The following is a 17,865-nucleotide window of genomic DNA, read 5'->3' as shown; positions in this document are numbered from 1 at the left end:
ATTTTTTTTTATACTTTATTTTACTATGAAACTTAATACCATTCTTTTTAAAAAAGTAAAATAAAATATAACATTGAATATTAAAATTAATTGTAATTATTGGAATAATATAAAAAAATTATGAATTAAAGAGAAAAAGAAATTATTAATTTTAAAGAGTTTCATTTTTTTGTAATGTAAACATTTGAAAAATATAGTAAAATTTTTTTAAATAAAAACAGTTAACAATTATATTAACTTTAATGTTTAAGAAAAAATAATGAAAAAAATTTAATTTTATTAAATTCATCTTATAATTTAAATATGAAATGCTACAAAATAAGTTAATATATTTATAATTTGTTATAAAAAAATTATTAAAAAAATATATGAAAACTTATTAGCCAAAAGTATTATTTCTAACACAAAAAATATTTCATATATATATTTATGTATAATCAACTATAAGAAAAATAAATATAACTATAAATTCATGAGACTTCATAAAAAAATTCGGAAGAACTCTTATGAATACGATGTTATTAAAATATAAAAGAGAATAACTATAAAAGGAAAAAAAACAAAAAGAAATAAAAAAAAAAAAAAAATAATAATATAATAATTAGAAATAAGTAGAAGAGATAAAAATGGCTATTGTAAAATCAAATATGTATAGTTTGCAAAAGGAAGAAAATGAAATTGAAGAAAGAAAAACAGGCTTATATTTTCCGAATATGTTAATAAATACTCATAAAGGTGAAGTTTATTCAATTAATTTTTCTTCAGATGGAAGATTTATTGCTTCATCGAGTTTTGATATGACTATAATGATTCATAATGTATACAATGAATGTGAAACAACTAATGTTTTAAGAGGTCATAAAAATGCAGTATTACAAGCAAAATGGTCAAAAGACGATAGTTATATATGCAGTGCATCAGCTGACCATAATTTATGTTTATGGGATATAGAAAATGAATCAAAAATAAAAAGTTTTAAAGGCCATACAAGTATAGTTAATGCTCTAGATATAATTAATTATAACTTATTTGTTTCATGCAGTGATGACTGCACTCTGAAATTTTGGGATTTTAGAAGTAAAAAATCAATCCATACTATTAAACATGATTTTCCTTTATTGGCTGTCTGCTCAGATAAAAAGGGAGAATTTATTTATACCAGTTGTGTTGATAATACTATAAAAATTTATGATAGTAAGAGTTATAAATTAAAAGATATATTAACTGGGCATAAAGATTATATAAGTGGATTAGATATAAATAACGATGAAACTATGTTAGCTTCTATTAGTGTAGATGAAACTATATGTTTTTGGGATATTCAGCCATTTTCTTGTGATGAAAAATTATTATTTAATTTGAAAGCACCAAAATATAATGTCGATTATAATTTAATTAAATTAAGATTTAACAATGACAATTTATTAGCATGTGGAAGTGGAGATAATTATTTATATATTTATGATTATAAACAAAAAATTTTAAAATATTCTTTACCAGGACATCATAGTACTATAAATGATGTTGCTTTTCATCCTTTAGAAGAAATAGTTGCTTCCTGTTCATCTGATCATACAATTTTTTTAGGGGAATTTTAATGAACTTTCCTTTTTTTTTTTTTTTTTGTTGCTATATATATAATGATATATTCAGATTTTTAATTATTCTTGTATTTCTACCTTTTTTTTATTTAACAGATTCAATTATTCTATTTATGTATATGTTTTTTTTTAATTGCTTTCTACATATATCGAATCAATACATTCTACCATTTTTATAAAAAAATAAAATTTCTATATTTTTTCAATAACTTTAAAGATATAATTGTTTATAATAAAAGTTTTTAATATATTTTGAGAAAAAGTGAAATAATTAAGATATAAATACATTATATTTTGTATATCAGAAGAAAATTTTAAAATATTAAAAAATATTAAGGTATATAAATTTTTTTTAAGAAAAAGAAAAAAAAATTGATTTAAAGAAAATATTACAACTGTTATTCGATATAAAAAAAAAAAAAAAAAAATTACAAATTGTTGAAATAAAAATGAAAATCTGTAAAGAAAAACAATATGAAAAACTTTACAGAAAAAAAAAAATTAGGAAAATATAAAAAAATTAAAAATAATATATAATTGTGTGTACTTTAAAATAGCTTAAAAGACAAAAATTCATTCAAAAAAATATCGGGTTGTAAATATTTATAAACAAACTTAAGTATATATAAATATTATAATTTTTTTTTTTTTTCAGATATAAACACTCTATATAATATTAAAAGATCGTAACAAAAATTTTCAAAAAATAAAATATAAAAAGTGGAATAAATATAAAGAATTTTTTATAAATTAAGATTTTAAGTTAATAAATAATATAAATACATGTTCAATATAATTAAAAATATAACAAGGAATAACAAAATATGATAAAATAAATTATTTAAAGAAGTAAAATATAAGCTTAAAAAAAAAAAAAAAAAAAACATAATAATACATATATATAGGATACAATAAGATTACTTAATAATAATTTCAACTAAGTTTTGTCTATCTTTATAATACATTTCGAAATTTCTTACACTTAATAAGTTATACATAAATTCATTAATATGCAAACACATTTTCATAATCACTTTACAGGGCGCATATTTTTCTGTGGTAAGAAAATTATAAAAATTTATTAAATTATTTTTTACATTATATGAAAAATCTTGAACATATTCAATATCATAAAATAATTTATCTTTTGTATTATAATATAAATTTCCTTTAACATTAATGTAGGTATTATCTTCTAAATCAAAAAATATTTTTTTGTCTTCATCATAAATAATTTCATTTTCGGTACCATATGAAGGAACAATTTTTTTCAAATGTTTTAATGCTTTAATACTTGTTCTTAAACAATTATTGACATATTTTTTATGTCTACAACCGTTTTTTGAGTTAACATCAGGTAAATTTTGAAAGGCTATTGAGGTGTTACTATTTTCTCTTACTATGTTATAGGATCTAGATTTATATAAATCCTTTAGTCCCATATCATCATCATCTAAAGAATTAATGCGCTCTAATGAATTAACTTCTATGTTTCCATAATCGAAACAAGAGGATTTTCCAGAAAAGTCATTAGATCCAATTTCATTGTTGGAGCAATCGATGTAACAAGCGTTGCAGTAGTTATGAATAAATCTTTTGTTTCTATCAATTTTTCTTTTAAATGAATCAACATGATTTCTGTAGCATGAATTTAGGAGCGCAAAATATTTCTTATGATTAAGTGTCTTAATCTTACATTTTTTTCTTGAGTAGACTTTACTGAGATTTAAACAATTATTAGAAGCTAATTTATAAAAATTATTACTGAAAAATTGATAATTACAATTATTATTATTTATACAGCCTTCCTTTTTATTGCTAATAGTTTTTTTTGCCTTAGTTATGCACTTGTTAATATAATTTTTATAAGCATCTCCAATTTTCTCATAATTCTTTTCTAAGTGTTTCAAATTTTTGGAAACTTTCTGGAAATTTAAGTGTTCTTTCGCATTTTTAATACCATATAAACATGTATTATCCGAAATAGTAGATTTTGCAATTTTAATACAATTATAATTTCTAATATATTGTTTTGGATTAGTACAACTATAATTCTTAATGTATTTTAAAGCATTCACGCAATTATTATTCTCGTAGCATACATTATCAGTAGGAACATATTTTTTTATTTTTTTCAAAGGATCTGAAATGCAATTCAAACTTTTTTCAATACAATTATTTGTATTTTTTTCTCCTTCAGTATATTTACCGTTTTCACTTTTGTTTGACTCATAATTGCTTTTTAATTCTTTACTTACACAAGAATGAAATTTATTAAAGTCATAAGAGATATTATTTAAGTAAAATGAATTATCTGTATTATATAAGCGATCTAAACCAAATGACTGTGATTTTTTATTTAAATTGTAAGAAACACTTTTTACAGGATTTTTATTCATTTGCCCAGCTCTAGTTACATAATGATGAAATATACTATTAGAATTATGAGTATTTGAATTAAGTGATAAGTTAGAAGTAGTACCATTTAATTCATTATTATCTATAATTTTTCCTATGTGTTGTAAATTTGCATTTGTATTATTTGTATTATTATTTGAAATATTATGATTTTTGGGACTATTGCTATTTGTGCTTTGATATCGTATGCTTTGTGAGCTTTTTAGTTTTAATTCTTTTAAGACATTGTCTAATTTAATTTTTGTATTTTTTCTTTCCATGCAAAAATAAACATCCTCATTTGAATTAAAAGGATTTTGATCATCAGAGTCTTTTTCTTTTTCAATGCAACAAGAATTACTTGAAAATGGGTTAAAGTTTCCTAAATTTTCATTAACTTTTTTTTGTTCATTTATATCTAATGCTTTCGTAAGACTTAATGTGTTATCAGATATGTTTGTATTGGCATGAGAATCTTGATAACTTTGATCTCTTTGGGGTATGTTTTCGTTATTAATACTACTTTCTCCACTATTTTCTACATTACTTACCTTTCTTTTTTTTTGTATATTTTCTATTTCTTCATTATCATGTATCCATTCCACTGTCTTTTCTAAATTAGTGTTATCTTTCATATTCATATCTTCATTTTCAGGATTGTCATCATTTTCATTTATATTTTCTTCTGTTTCTTCACGTTCTTCTCTTTCTGTATTTTCATTTTCTTTATTTTTTTTTGATTTCTTTTTTTTTTTTTTTTTTTTATCATTTTCCTTTTCTTCCTTATTGAAGTTATTTTTTTTTTCATCATTATCACTATCTGATCCATTATCATAACCATCATTGTTATTTTTATTACTTGAATTTTTGTTTACATTATTATTTTTGTTGTTATTTTCATTCTTTCCTTTTCCACTTTGATTCGAAAAGTTACTATTTCTAGATCTTCTACCTTTTCTGCAATTGCAACTTCTATAATGATCAGAGTCTACCAAAAGTTTTGAGTTTTTTTTTTTTTGTTTTGTAATTAAATATAAATTTACTAATGCTTGCATGTAATTTTCTATATTCCTATTTGATTCTACACTTAACTTTTCGTCATTATGCTTTTTAAAATTACTAATTTGGGGAATCCTTCCAGTTATATGTTGCACATTATGTAACACTTCCATTCTTTTTAAAAAATTATAAATAAATATATAGTCTAAAAAAGTTTTGTTTTAAAATAAAATATTAAAAATTTATTCCAGCTTGGTATTTTTTTTTTTTTTTTTAAATATTAAAAATAGTTAATACACTTGTTTATTGATATTTTTTCTTTTTTTATGATAGACATATTCTTAAGAATATAGTAGAATTGTATTATTTTTTAAATTAAGTAAATAATGTAATAATTGATGAACAAAATTATTAAATGGAAGTTTAAAAAAAAAAAAAAGCAATAATAATAAAATTAGATTAACAATAAATTCTAATTTTTTATAATTAAAATAATTATATATCAATATATTTATATGTATATTTTTTACTCTTTAAACAAAGAATATAATGTGAATTATAAATATAATAAAAAAATTTATAAAAGAAAGAATGTTCTACTTTTTTTTTTGGTGGTATTAAAAATTTTTTTAAAATTTATATATAAACATATTATTGTTGAAATTATCTTGATTTCAATATTTAAATACAAATGAAAAAGGAAGGAAATAAATAAAAAATATATACACAAATATAGATATTTATATGCATATATATATATAAATATTTTTACGTATTAGAATTGTTACTTTGTGTGCTAGGTTTACTAATTTAATAAAAAATAATAATTATTATATTGTTCTATTCATTAATTAATAAATCAAATTACTTTAATTTTTATATAAATACAAGTAAATACTATAATTTTTTTTAAAAAATTTCCCAAGAAAAAAAGTTTTAAAATAATATAGAATATATAATTTGATTCATAGAATTAATTAATGCTTTAATTCTATGAAATTTTATAATTTTTAAAAAAGATATTTACATTTCATATATACATTTTAACATAAATGTTATGTATACACATGATTTATGATAAAATTATAAAAAAAAGCATTTTTTTTATAAAAAAATAAAATGTTTCTATATTTGTAAAAATACTTCATTATTATTTTTTTTTTTTTTTTTTTTTTGTTTTGTTTTTTTCTTTTACACTTTTTATTTTATTACCAAAAAAAATTTTACATAATTTTGTTTTCTAAAAGTTACCATATTATGCATGCAAATAAAAAAATTATGTGTAACGGTGTCAATAGCACACTCTTTCGGATAGTTGAATTTCAATAGAAACATTAAATTTATTTATTAATGAATACTTATATTTTACATTTAAAAGTGAAGAAAAGAAGAAAGAAATAGCCAAAATATGGGAAAAATAAAAATATAGCTAAAATAGAAGTAAAATAAAGAAATAATGAAAAAATATACTTGTGCATATATATTTTTGCAATATTTGCTTGAAGTTAACAAGAACTTTCACAAAAAAATAACTTATAAAATGTAAGTATTGATAGAAGCTGTAAGTGTAAATTTTCCATTAAATTTATTTTTAATATTCTAAATATTTTATTTGTTATTTAAATCTTTAAAATATATTTATGATATACTAAAAATAATAAAAAAAAAAAAATAAACAAAAAAAAAAAAAATAAATCACAACAAATATTCTAATTAAACAAACTAAAAAAAAAAAATAATAATAAATAAAATAATAGATATAATAAAATTAAATTTAAGAATTAAAAATATTATTATAATGATGAATTGAATTATATTTATTTTAATATACTCTAAAATATATATATATACTTTTTTAAGCACATTTTAACACATTTTTTAACATAATATTTTTTTGTAAATTTGTTTTTAATGTTTGAACTAAATTCCTAATGATTCCAGATGGATGATCCAAAAGATGATTTAATCTAATTTTCTTAAAAAATATCCACACTTTTTGCTTGTTTGCATTGTATTTTTTATAATTTTTTTTTAATATAAAATTACACTCACATAATATAAGTTCTAGCATCAATTCATTTTTTTCAAAAAACAACGGTTTTAAATATTTAAAAAAAATTTTGTAAATCTTTTTTTGATTTATATAATATATTATTCTAATTGTGGTTTTTGCACACATGGCTCTTATGAATTTATTTTCACTTTTGTAAATATTTGTTAATAAGTATGGTAAAATATAAATTTTAACCCATTTTTTATTCATAATTTTGCAAAATTTATTTATATTTTCGTAAAATTCAAATAAAATTTCATCGTTAGAACAATTCAAGAGAAAAATTAATTGGTTCCTTATTTCATTTAATATTTCCATATATTTAACTTCAGATAAAGTATTTTTTATGGCTTTATTTTTTTTTTTTAACAAACTTGCATTATATATATATTGAATAGTAATAAAAGAAAATAAAGGAAAATATTTTGCATAAAAATATTTTTCGTAATTTTCACTATTTTTTAGCAAATAAAATTTTGGTAAAAATTTTTCAATATACATATGCATATGCTCATATGTATTAGTATTGTTTATTATTTTGTAAAAACATTTTAATATAATAACTTTAATTTTATCAGTTGAATTATTAAAGCAATATAATAAAAAAGATACTATTTCTTTGTTTAATGTAGAATCACTTAAATGATAAATAATACAATATATAATTTCTATAGCTAATATTTTAATAGATTCATATGATATAGAATTATATGAGGATATAATCATATTCACTAATATATGTATGTCTTCATTGAAGGACCATTTATGTAATTTTTTATTTGTATAAGAAACACTTTTCTTAAAATAAAAATCATTGAATAAAGGTGAATAAATATTTTTTTTATAAAATTCGAGACATCCAAAAATATCCATATAACTTTTTTCTTTGTAAAAAATACAATAATATAAAAGTTTGTAAAATTCTAAAAAATTTTTATAAAATGAATGAGTATTTTTATATGAAAGAACAGGGAATGGAAAATAGCTTTTACAGTGGTAACATTTTTTTTTTTCTTCTTTTTTTTCTTGCTTGTAACCTATCCATTGTTGCAGAATTTGCTTTTTTATTTGATTATTTAAATTTGTATCGATAATATATGTTCTCATTTGATGTTTATTTACACTAGTAGTAAATAAATTTACAATTTTTTTATAATAAAATAATTTTTTATAACTACTCTTATATTTATCAGCTGAATCTGTGTATATATAGTTTTTATCAAATACATTGAAATTTTTATTTTCATAATGATTATGCCAATTTTTCATAACTAGTTTTAATAGCATGTATTTTTCTTTTTCTTTTTCAGAAAAAATATCTAAATGAAACAATATAAATGGTAAATTAAAATGTATTAACAAAATAAAAAAATTAGAATTTTTAAATAAAGGATGTAACTGAAGTATACTAAGAGGAAAGAAAACATATTTATATGTGCTTGGAAATACGTAATAAGACCAATAACTAAATATTTTAAATATATTATTATTTTTTTGTATAAAAAAATGGTTAATCAGAGAATAAATAATAAAAGGATTCTTTACTAAATTGACCACCTTCCATATTTTATATGGCACAGTTTTATTATTTTTACATTTTTTATTTTTCTTGTCTTTTTTTTTTTTTAGATTATTAAGTAACATATAGGAATTATCAGAAAATAAATCATACTTTTTTTGAAAATTTAAGTTATGTGATAATTTATTTTTTACTTCCCTTTTGTCATTCAAAATATCAAAATCACTATATGAGTGAATATCTTCATTTATACTATTTTCATTATTATTACATAATAAGGTTTTACTTTTAAGAATATTATCCTTACCATATGAAAAACTTTCTCTATTATTTTTTATTACAGAATAAGAAGTTACATTATTATAAATATCATTATAAATATTTATGTAGTTAATATTATTAATATAATGATAGTTATAGTATCTATATTTATCTATATTCATTCTTAGGTTTTTATTCTTTTGGAAAAAATCATGTTCTTCAATTTTTATTCTTTTATTTATAATTGGTAGAGACAGTGCATGAAAAAATTTTTCGCTATTTTTTTTTTTTGATAAATTAAAATTGTCAAGCCTTTGGTACTTTGTATCCTCTAATAAGTATAATTTTTTTTGTTTTTTTGTTCCTGTATAAAAATTATCATCATCATCAAAATTTCCATTAAGAAATAAGTAATAAATATTTTTATCATTTAGCAAAATTTCTAATATTAATAAACCTAAATTAAATATATCTTCTTGTAGTTTTTTTAATCTCCCCTTCCTTTTATTTTTGTATCTAAGAAATAATATAATAATATATGTTAAAATATATACTAAAAAAGTGAGAAAATATGTATATATGCTATTAATACATAAAAAATATGAGCACATAAAATGGGATATTATATATATTACAGCTATTTGTTATTTTATTTTTTTTTTAATTTTATTTTTTAAAATATATTATTAAATAATATTTACGCATTTAAAAGCTTTCTATTCTAAAAAATAAAAAGTATACCTTATTTTAGGAATAAAATAAAGATAGTTGTTCAAAATATTAATATCTGTTATAAGGATATGCATATTATTTTGTATTAGAAAATTTTCAGTTTTTATGTGACCATGATAAATACCTAATGAATGTAGTTGTATAATAGATAAGAATATTTGAAATATAAAAAAATAATAAAAACTGTAGTTATTTCTTTCATTAAATAAATAATGATCCAAATTTTTAAATATAAATCTTCTATATATATATATATTATTTTCGTAAACACTCATTCGATTGTAAGGTAAACTAAAAAAAAAGAAAGATGTATAGATATCAATATATTTATGTGGAAGGTTTCAGAATATAAAATATTTTAGTTAATGTATGTTAATTTTCTATGTATAATAATTTATAGTAAACTAACACATTTGGAAATAAATCAAAAGAAAAAAGAAATTTCAATGTGTATAATATTCTTTTTATTTTCTGAGATTCACTTGTTAATTTGCATATTTTTATTAGCACATGACCTTCGTTATTATTAATTCCCTATATATAAAAAATTTATAATTTAAAAAAAATAATATGCTAATTATTTTTCTTAAGAAAAACTATATATTCAAACAATAAATATGTTCCATTATATAAAAATTTCTTTATTACTTCTAAAACATGATAAAAATTATTCAAGGTGTAAGTATTCATAAAAAAAAAATGTTCATACTTAAACAAATAATTGTAAATGTTGTATATATTATTCACGTATTTACAATATATATCATCTAAATCTGTTGTACTATGTCCTATGTTACTATATAAAGTGTTACCCATATTTTATAAAAACTATAAAAAAGTTATTTGTACATATTTGTATAAAAGAATAAAACTGCATAATGTTTTAACATTATATATCCTTCTCTTTGTTTTTTTTTAGATATATTTTTTTAAATTAAATTTATAAAGGCACAAAAAAAAAAAAAAAAAAGATATCCATAAAATGATTTAAAAAAATGTGAGGTGTATATATATATTAATATACATTCTGAAATTATATATAATAAAAATAATTGAACTTCACTAGTATTATATATATATATTTTTTCTTTTTAAATTTAAAAAGTAATACTTTTTTCCTTTTTTTTGTAAATTACTTTAAATAAAAAAAATTATATATTTTTTAAAAAAAATTTTTAAAAAGAAAATATATATATATATATAAAAAAAAAAATTTCATTATGCGGGAAAGTTAAAAAAAAATTAAAATAAATTTGTAAATAAGCTTTTAAATAAATTACTTTCCCTTCAAAAAAAAAAAAAAATATTCTTTAATAAATCTTTTTAAAAAAAAATACATTTAAATAATAAAAAAAAAAAAAAAAAGATAAAATAATAAATAAAAACATTAACTAAAATATGTGTTTATAAAAATGTTAAACATCTAAATCAATATCACAAAATAGATCTTCATTGTTCCATTTAGCTTCACCTAAAAAAAAATAATTTAACAAATTTCTTACGTTTTTCATTTATAATAAAGTATAGAAAAAAAAAAAAAAAAAAAAAATCAAATATATACAACTGATTACTAAAAGATGAGAGAATATATATATAAAATTAGTTACCTTCATCGGATTCATTATCTAGCAAATTACATTTTCCTTTTTCAAAAAGTTCTCTTCCTGTTGGATTATCTGAATTCCCATTATTGTTCATAGCCTCAAAAATACTTTTATAGAATTCTTTTCTCCATGAGTTGAATTCTTCTTCAGTTACACGATACTATTAATTACAAGTAAAAATGTATTTTGAAAAAGAAATATATCAGCATCATTAAAATATGTATATTGTATAAAAATATTATTAACAAGGAAGAGTACACACAAAAAATACTAAATCGGCATCGAGCATATATATAAAAAAATAATATATTTGAAAACATATTAAAAAATAAAATGGTAATAATAATCACATGAGTCTAAATGATATAATTTTAAATAATAAAAATAATAGTAATAGGTATTATACATAAGCAAAATAAATATTCATATATTTTCTTAAAAACATAAAAAGCAAATACCTTTTCTTCACACAGTTCTTTCATCTCCAAAACATTTTCATAATTATCGTCATCTTTTTTATTATCATCAAAATGTTCATTACTAATTTCTTCAACTGACTTTGGTTGCCTTTCAATCATTTCATCATACATGGATTTTTCTTCTGTATCTTCTAAAATGTATGTCTAAGAATATATTATTTTTTTAAAATTATTTAATATTTTCATAATATAATGTATGTATAATTATATATATGTATATAAAGTAAAAGCCACAAAAAATAAAATATATCTATTATATTTAATTGTTTAAATAATTTTTATAATCTGTGAATTACCCTTATGTTTTCTACTATGTTATAAATCATGCTGTATCCTAAATTATTTTCTATAGTTTCTTGAATTTTATTTTCCACATCTTTCTTTAAGGAATTTGATAGATTTTTACCTAAAAATATATGTGTTTATTTTGTATATTAATAATACAATCTCATTAATATATATATATATATATATATAAAGAAAATAACTAGAAAAAAAATTCAAAGATAAAATAAAAAAAAAAAAAGGTAAACTTAAAAATTGATTAAAAAAAATTAAAAAACAATTTTACTTTCTACAATTTTATATATAGGAGATTCATCAGGATATTTTTCTGTGTATTCAAATAATATATAAAAGGAGATTTTTTTAATTTTATTTTCAATAAAAATCTTAAAACTATTATTATTTAAATATATAAACTCATTTGTATGCTCATATAATAGAGATAAGCTTTCCTTTTCAGCTAGTTGTTCACTCTTGTAATCCATATTTTTTTAATTTTCTTTTTTTTTTAGAGAAAAATAATTTTCATATATTTTTTGAACTCCTATATCCTAGCATCATAAATTTATATTTTTTCCTATTTCACAAGAAAAAAAAAAATTATAAAATAAAAAAATTTTTAAGAATTAAAGTTATCTGCAAAAAAAAAAAAATTTATTTAAAAAAAAATAAATATATGTACAATATTGTAAATTTTGTGATAACTTTATGCATGTTTTAAAAAATATATATACATATATAGTTACATATTCCTGTTACAAATATAAAAGAGAAAATTAAAAATTATAAGTTTATTAGTATAAATATTTTTTACTAATACTAAAATAAGAATAAACAGTGTAATTAAAAAAAAAAAAAGGAATAAGAAAAATGAAAATGAAAATGAAAAATATATATATTACACTAGGCTTTTATAAAAAACATATTTCACTAAATTTATTACAATAGCATTAATTTGATTTAGTAATTATCTTTTTATTCTCTTTATAGATGTGTATTATAATTATATAAAAAAATAAAATAATCTTTGTTTATTAATACAATATATATATGGACTTTATTTTTTCGTTATTGGCATAAAATTAAATTCTTATTAAATACATAAAACGGTATGATCCTATCATTTTTATCTACAAATACATAGCACATTTTTTTTTTTATATATCTTTTATTATTTAACAAAAAAAAAAAAAAAAATACAATAAAGACTTAAAAGCGATATATCCATGTATATGAATTATAGAATATATGAATATAAAAATACTTAAATGAAATATGCCATTTATTGAATATGCTTGTTCCATTGGAAACGGGAATTTTATTCAAGTCTATTTATATTATAATACCTTTTTTTTTATTATACTTTTTATGAAAATATAAATATAACTAAATAATGTATATATAAATATATATATATATATATACATTAGCATTTAAAGAATTATTTTAATATATAATTGTTGTGAATAAACACTTTAATAAAATAATTTTTAATTATATTTTATAAATACTAAACTTAAAAAATAATAAAAAATGTGTTAAATATACTATTATATTCTATGTATATGTGTAGGAAAATATATTATCGTATATGAAAATGATGTATTTTCCATAAAGTTAGATATACTTTTTTCTTTTTTTTTTTAAGCTTCATGATATTTATTTAATAGCAGAAAACTTTGTAATTAAAAAAAAAAAAAGAGAATATATATAAAAAAATAGAAGTATATTTATAAATGTTCACTTTTTTTTTTTAATAACTTTAAAAGCATTATTTTACGATAATATTTCTAATGTCAAACAAAAAAAAAAAAATTCTTCTTTTTTATAAATATTTTAAATAATTGAAACTCTTTATATATATATATATATATATATATATATATATATATATATAAAGGTATGTTTATTATTACAAAATTTATAACATCATTTATATATATATATATATAAGGAAATGAATATATGTATATATACATTTGTTATTTTTTTTTTTAATTGTACATTTAAAAAAAAAAAATAGAATTCTTCTTATAAAAAATTAAAATCAAAATCGAAGCATTCTTTATTTTCCCATATTTAATAATTTGTTATAAAAATAAAATGCATATATATGCATACACATACATATATATACATAATATAAAAAATAATATAGATAAAGATTAATAAATAGTAGTATTAAATATTTTTTTTAAATACATTTTCCTAATATATCGCTAATTTATGAAATATTAAAATATTAGTTCAATATAATGTATATATACATAAAAATAAAATTTATCACATTAAAGAAAAAAAAAAGGAAATATATAAAAAATAAAAAAACAGAAAAAGTAAAAGATATAGAAGTATATTTTTAAAAATAAAAAAAGAAATATAAGTCTAATTTCATTTATAAAATATAGTATTATTATTTTAAATATATTTCTTTTTATATATTCATGTATAGATACATATATACATATATACATATATATACATATACATATATATATATATATATATATATATATATATATATATATATATATATATATATATATATATACATATATTTATATATTTATTTGTATATATAATTATCTACTTAGTGAATATGTGTTGTATCTCATTTGATTTGGGGAATCCATACCTCCATACATCAAATGTGTCATATATGGTTGATGATGATTTCCTATTATCGGTTGTTGAATAGAATAAGGTTGGGCAGGAGTTAGTTGTGGTTGTGCAGGTGAATTCATTTGCACATAATGTTCTTCTCCTTTTTTTAATTGAACTTTTAAATGTTTTCCTGATACATAAAATCCATGCATACCTTTAATGGCATTTAAAGCTGACTCAGGGTTATTAAAACTCACAAATCCATATCCCTTATTCCTTCCACTTGAATCTCTTTGAATTCTTGCACTTATTACATATCCAAAATGTTGAAAATGCTAATTAAGATTTTAGAAAAAAATTGAAATAAATGTATATATATGCGCATATGTACGTTAATTTAGATGTATATAATATTTTTCCTTACTTGATATAATTCCATATCGGTCCAATGAGATGGTAAATGAAAAACAAAAACATTCGCACCAGGTGGTCCAAATGATGCTACTGTGCTTTTTCCTGTATAATTTGTTGTTAATATTTCTTTTGGTTTTTCCCATTGTGAATGACCAGTAATAGAATTATAGTAATATGGATGACCATCTGATGTTACATGTTTTTGCCAAATATTTTTATTAGCTGCTTGTATATCTGTTGGGTTATTATATTTATAGCTGGCAAATCTCACGTCTAATGGTCTTTGACTATTTGGAAAAATGCATTTATAATCTAAAGCTTCAATTGCTTTATATGCTTCTGATCTTTGTTCATAAGTAATAAATGCCCATCCTCTTGGACTTTGAGCTGTAGCTGGTACATAATAAACTTGAGTTATAGTACCATATTTTGACGCTTCTGCTTTTAATTCCTCCTGCAAAAATATGCGTATATTTATTATTATTTTTATTATTTCAATGAAATTAAAATACTCATATGTTATTTTTACTTTGTAATATATACATAAACAACGTTAAACAACTTTAATTGCATATGCCCATTTTCTTTTTTTTCTTTTTTTTTTAAACATAAAATATAGTAAGCACAAAAAAATTAAACGAAGCATACATATATATATATATATATATATTCACATTATTACCTCTGTAACATCTTTAGGTATACTTCCAATAAAAATTTTAGTAGAGTTAGTTAATGACATGATTTTTTATAATTTTAATTTTTAAAAGTTTTTACTCTTTTTTTTTTTTATTATTTTATAACTTGTTAATATTTAAAAAAAAAAAAATAGTATAGCACAAGTTCAGAACTAAATATATGTTTTAATTTATAAAAAAAATTTTAAGTTATCAATAAAAAAATATATTTAAAAAGAAATTTAATTATAATATAAAATCAAAAAAAAAAATTAAACATTATCATTTTTTTTTTGGTTTTAAAATTTTTTTCTTCTCTATTTTTCCTTTTCTTTTTTTAAAACCTATTTTTTGATCTTATTTTTCCACTTTCGTTATTTCGTTATATTATACTATTCTTTGTATTTTTTGTGTTTATCTGATTTCTTTATTATTTTTTGATTTTTACTTTGTTTTGTTTTCCACCTTTAATTCGTTTAATTTTGCTTTTTTTTTTTTTTTTTTGTAGCATACGTTTTTTTTTTTTTATGTAATATTTAAAGAAAGTATTTAATGACAATTATAATTTATTTTAAAAATTAAACATAAAAACAAAATTTATTAAAATTGCTTTTGTTTAATTTTAATTAATAATTTTTATTTTAAAATTATGCATATATTAATAATTTGATAATTTTTTGATAATTTTCTTTTTTTTTTTAAATATGCTATAAGTTTTTATTGTTTTAAGATGTACTGCACGCCATTATCTTTATTATTTATTTTTTTTTTTTTTGCGTGCAAATATTTAAAAAAATAAAAAAAAATATAATGAATAAAATGAAACAAAATAAAATAAAATAAAATGAAACAAATTTTTTTTTTTTATAAAAAACAATTATAAATTTTAAGAAAATACAAATAAAAAAAAAAAAGATAAAATAAAGGTTTATATGCATAATTAATTATCCATTTTTTTTTATTAGTCTTTTTTTTAAAATATCTTGAAGATTTTTTTTATATAGTTAAATTATAATTTATGAGGAAAATATAAATGCTTTTTTTTCCCTCCCCATTTTTGTGAAATATGTTTGTTTCCTATATTTTTTATGTAGAGAATATATTTTTTAAATAAATGATAAATTAGTATTAATATATAACGGATACATATTATAATAAAAGAATTTAACTATATAAAAAATTTAGATTCTACTAAAAGCAGTAGTTATAAAAAGAATAATCTATTTTTTTTTTTTTTTTATTATTGTCTCTTTTGTGATATTATAAATTTAAAATACATACTATCAAAAAAAATATATAAAAAGAGTAATATAAATTATTGAAATATATTTATATAAATTATAGATATTATATATTAATAAAAAGGAAATATTAAAAAAAAAATTATAGAATATTATCCTAATTTGATTACAATGAATTCATAATTTTTTAAATGCCATAAATTAAAAAAATAATAATTTAAGTAACATATAGAAAGTCAATAATTAACGTAAATATAACGAATGTTTTTTGTAAAAATAGGTACTTATGTTGTAAAATATGGAAAGATAAATAGATGAGTTCTAAGTATAATTCCCTTTGTATATATATATGTAATTAGAATATTAACATATTTATTTAATTTATATATTTCTTTTTATGTGTTTTATTATTTTTATTTTATACTCATTAGAAAAAAGGAAATATATAAGCAACGATAAAACTTATAATTAAGAGAAAAAAATAAAATAAGGAAAACCTAATACTCTTTTTTTTTCTTTTTTTTAATTTTATATAACTTTCAATAAATATCTTTAAATCATTAAGCATCAATAATATAAATTAGGAAAAATATGAATTTTTATTACTAGTTACAAAATGCACACAGTAATAATCATGTATATATTTTAATGATAAAAATATTAAAATCGTAAGATTTTTCTTTTTATAAATAAATTCTTATTAAAATTTTTTTAATAAATAAGAACATTATTTCAATTGTTAAAAGTCACCTTTTCTTATGAGGAAGAAAGAAGAAAAATAAAGTAAAAATATTCATTTTTAATTTTTGAAAATTAAAATTTTTCATTTTTGAAAAATACATATTGAGCATGCTAACAAAAAAATGTATAATTTGATTAAAAAAAAATTTCGAAACAAAAAGTATATATATATATATTTACAAAATTTAAAGTAAAAAAGATAATATATGAAGTTAAAAATTAAATATAATCAAAATATATAAAAATAGGTGTAGTATT

At 18.0% G+C, this 17,865-nt stretch overlaps 5 protein-coding genes across 5 annotated transcripts; 1 reads left to right on the top strand and 4 right to left on the bottom strand.

Moving 5' to 3' along the window:
• Positions 1-626: 626 nt before the first annotated feature.
• Positions 627-1,598, top strand: PRELSG_0501000 (U5 snrnp-specific protein, putative; the record flags this gene model as incomplete). The annotated part of the gene is made up of 1 exon (XM_028675254.1): positions 627-1,598. One exon carries the CDS (start codon positions 627-629, stop codon positions 1,596-1,598), a length of 972 nt encoding a protein of 323 aa, XP_028531861.1.
• Positions 1,599-2,518: 920 nt separating this feature from the next.
• Positions 2,519-5,170, bottom strand: PRELSG_0500900 (conserved Plasmodium protein, unknown function; the record flags this gene model as incomplete). Its single annotated transcript, XM_028675253.1, has 1 exon — positions 2,519-5,170. One exon carries the CDS (start codon positions 5,168-5,170, stop codon positions 2,519-2,521), a length of 2,652 nt encoding a protein of 883 aa, XP_028531860.1.
• A 1,682-nt stretch (positions 5,171-6,852) lies between these two features.
• VPS15 (serine/threonine protein kinase VPS15, putative) lies at positions 6,853-10,378 on the bottom strand (the record flags this gene model as incomplete). Its single annotated transcript, XM_028675252.1, has 4 exons — positions 6,853-9,346; positions 9,572-9,853; positions 9,972-10,096; positions 10,211-10,378. 4 exons carry the CDS (start codon positions 10,376-10,378, stop codon positions 6,853-6,855), a joined length of 3,069 nt encoding a protein of 1,022 aa, XP_028531859.1.
• A 599-nt stretch (positions 10,379-10,977) lies between these two features.
• On the bottom strand, positions 10,978-12,415 carry PRELSG_0500700 (RWD domain-containing protein, putative; the record flags this gene model as incomplete). The annotated part of the gene is made up of 5 exons (XM_028675251.1): positions 10,978-11,033; positions 11,170-11,326; positions 11,625-11,789; positions 11,942-12,051; positions 12,217-12,415. 5 exons carry the CDS (start codon positions 12,413-12,415, stop codon positions 10,978-10,980), a joined length of 687 nt encoding a protein of 228 aa, XP_028531858.1.
• Positions 12,416-14,512: 2,097 nt separating this feature from the next.
• PRELSG_0500600 (RNA-binding protein, putative) lies at positions 14,513-15,690 on the bottom strand (the record flags this gene model as incomplete). Its single annotated transcript, XM_028675250.1, has 3 exons — positions 14,513-14,869; positions 14,959-15,402; positions 15,631-15,690. 3 exons carry the CDS (start codon positions 15,688-15,690, stop codon positions 14,513-14,515), a joined length of 861 nt encoding a protein of 286 aa, XP_028531857.1.
• Positions 15,691-17,865: the final 2,175 nt, after the last annotated feature.

This window comes from Plasmodium relictum (genome assembly GCF_900005765.1).
Source record: "Plasmodium relictum strain SGS1 genome assembly, chromosome: 5".
In the NCBI taxonomy this organism is placed as follows: Eukaryota; Apicomplexa; class Aconoidasida; order Haemosporida; family Plasmodiidae; genus Plasmodium; species Plasmodium relictum.
Note: the sequence above shows the minus strand (reverse complement) of the source record. Positions and strands in the feature narration are given on the sequence as shown.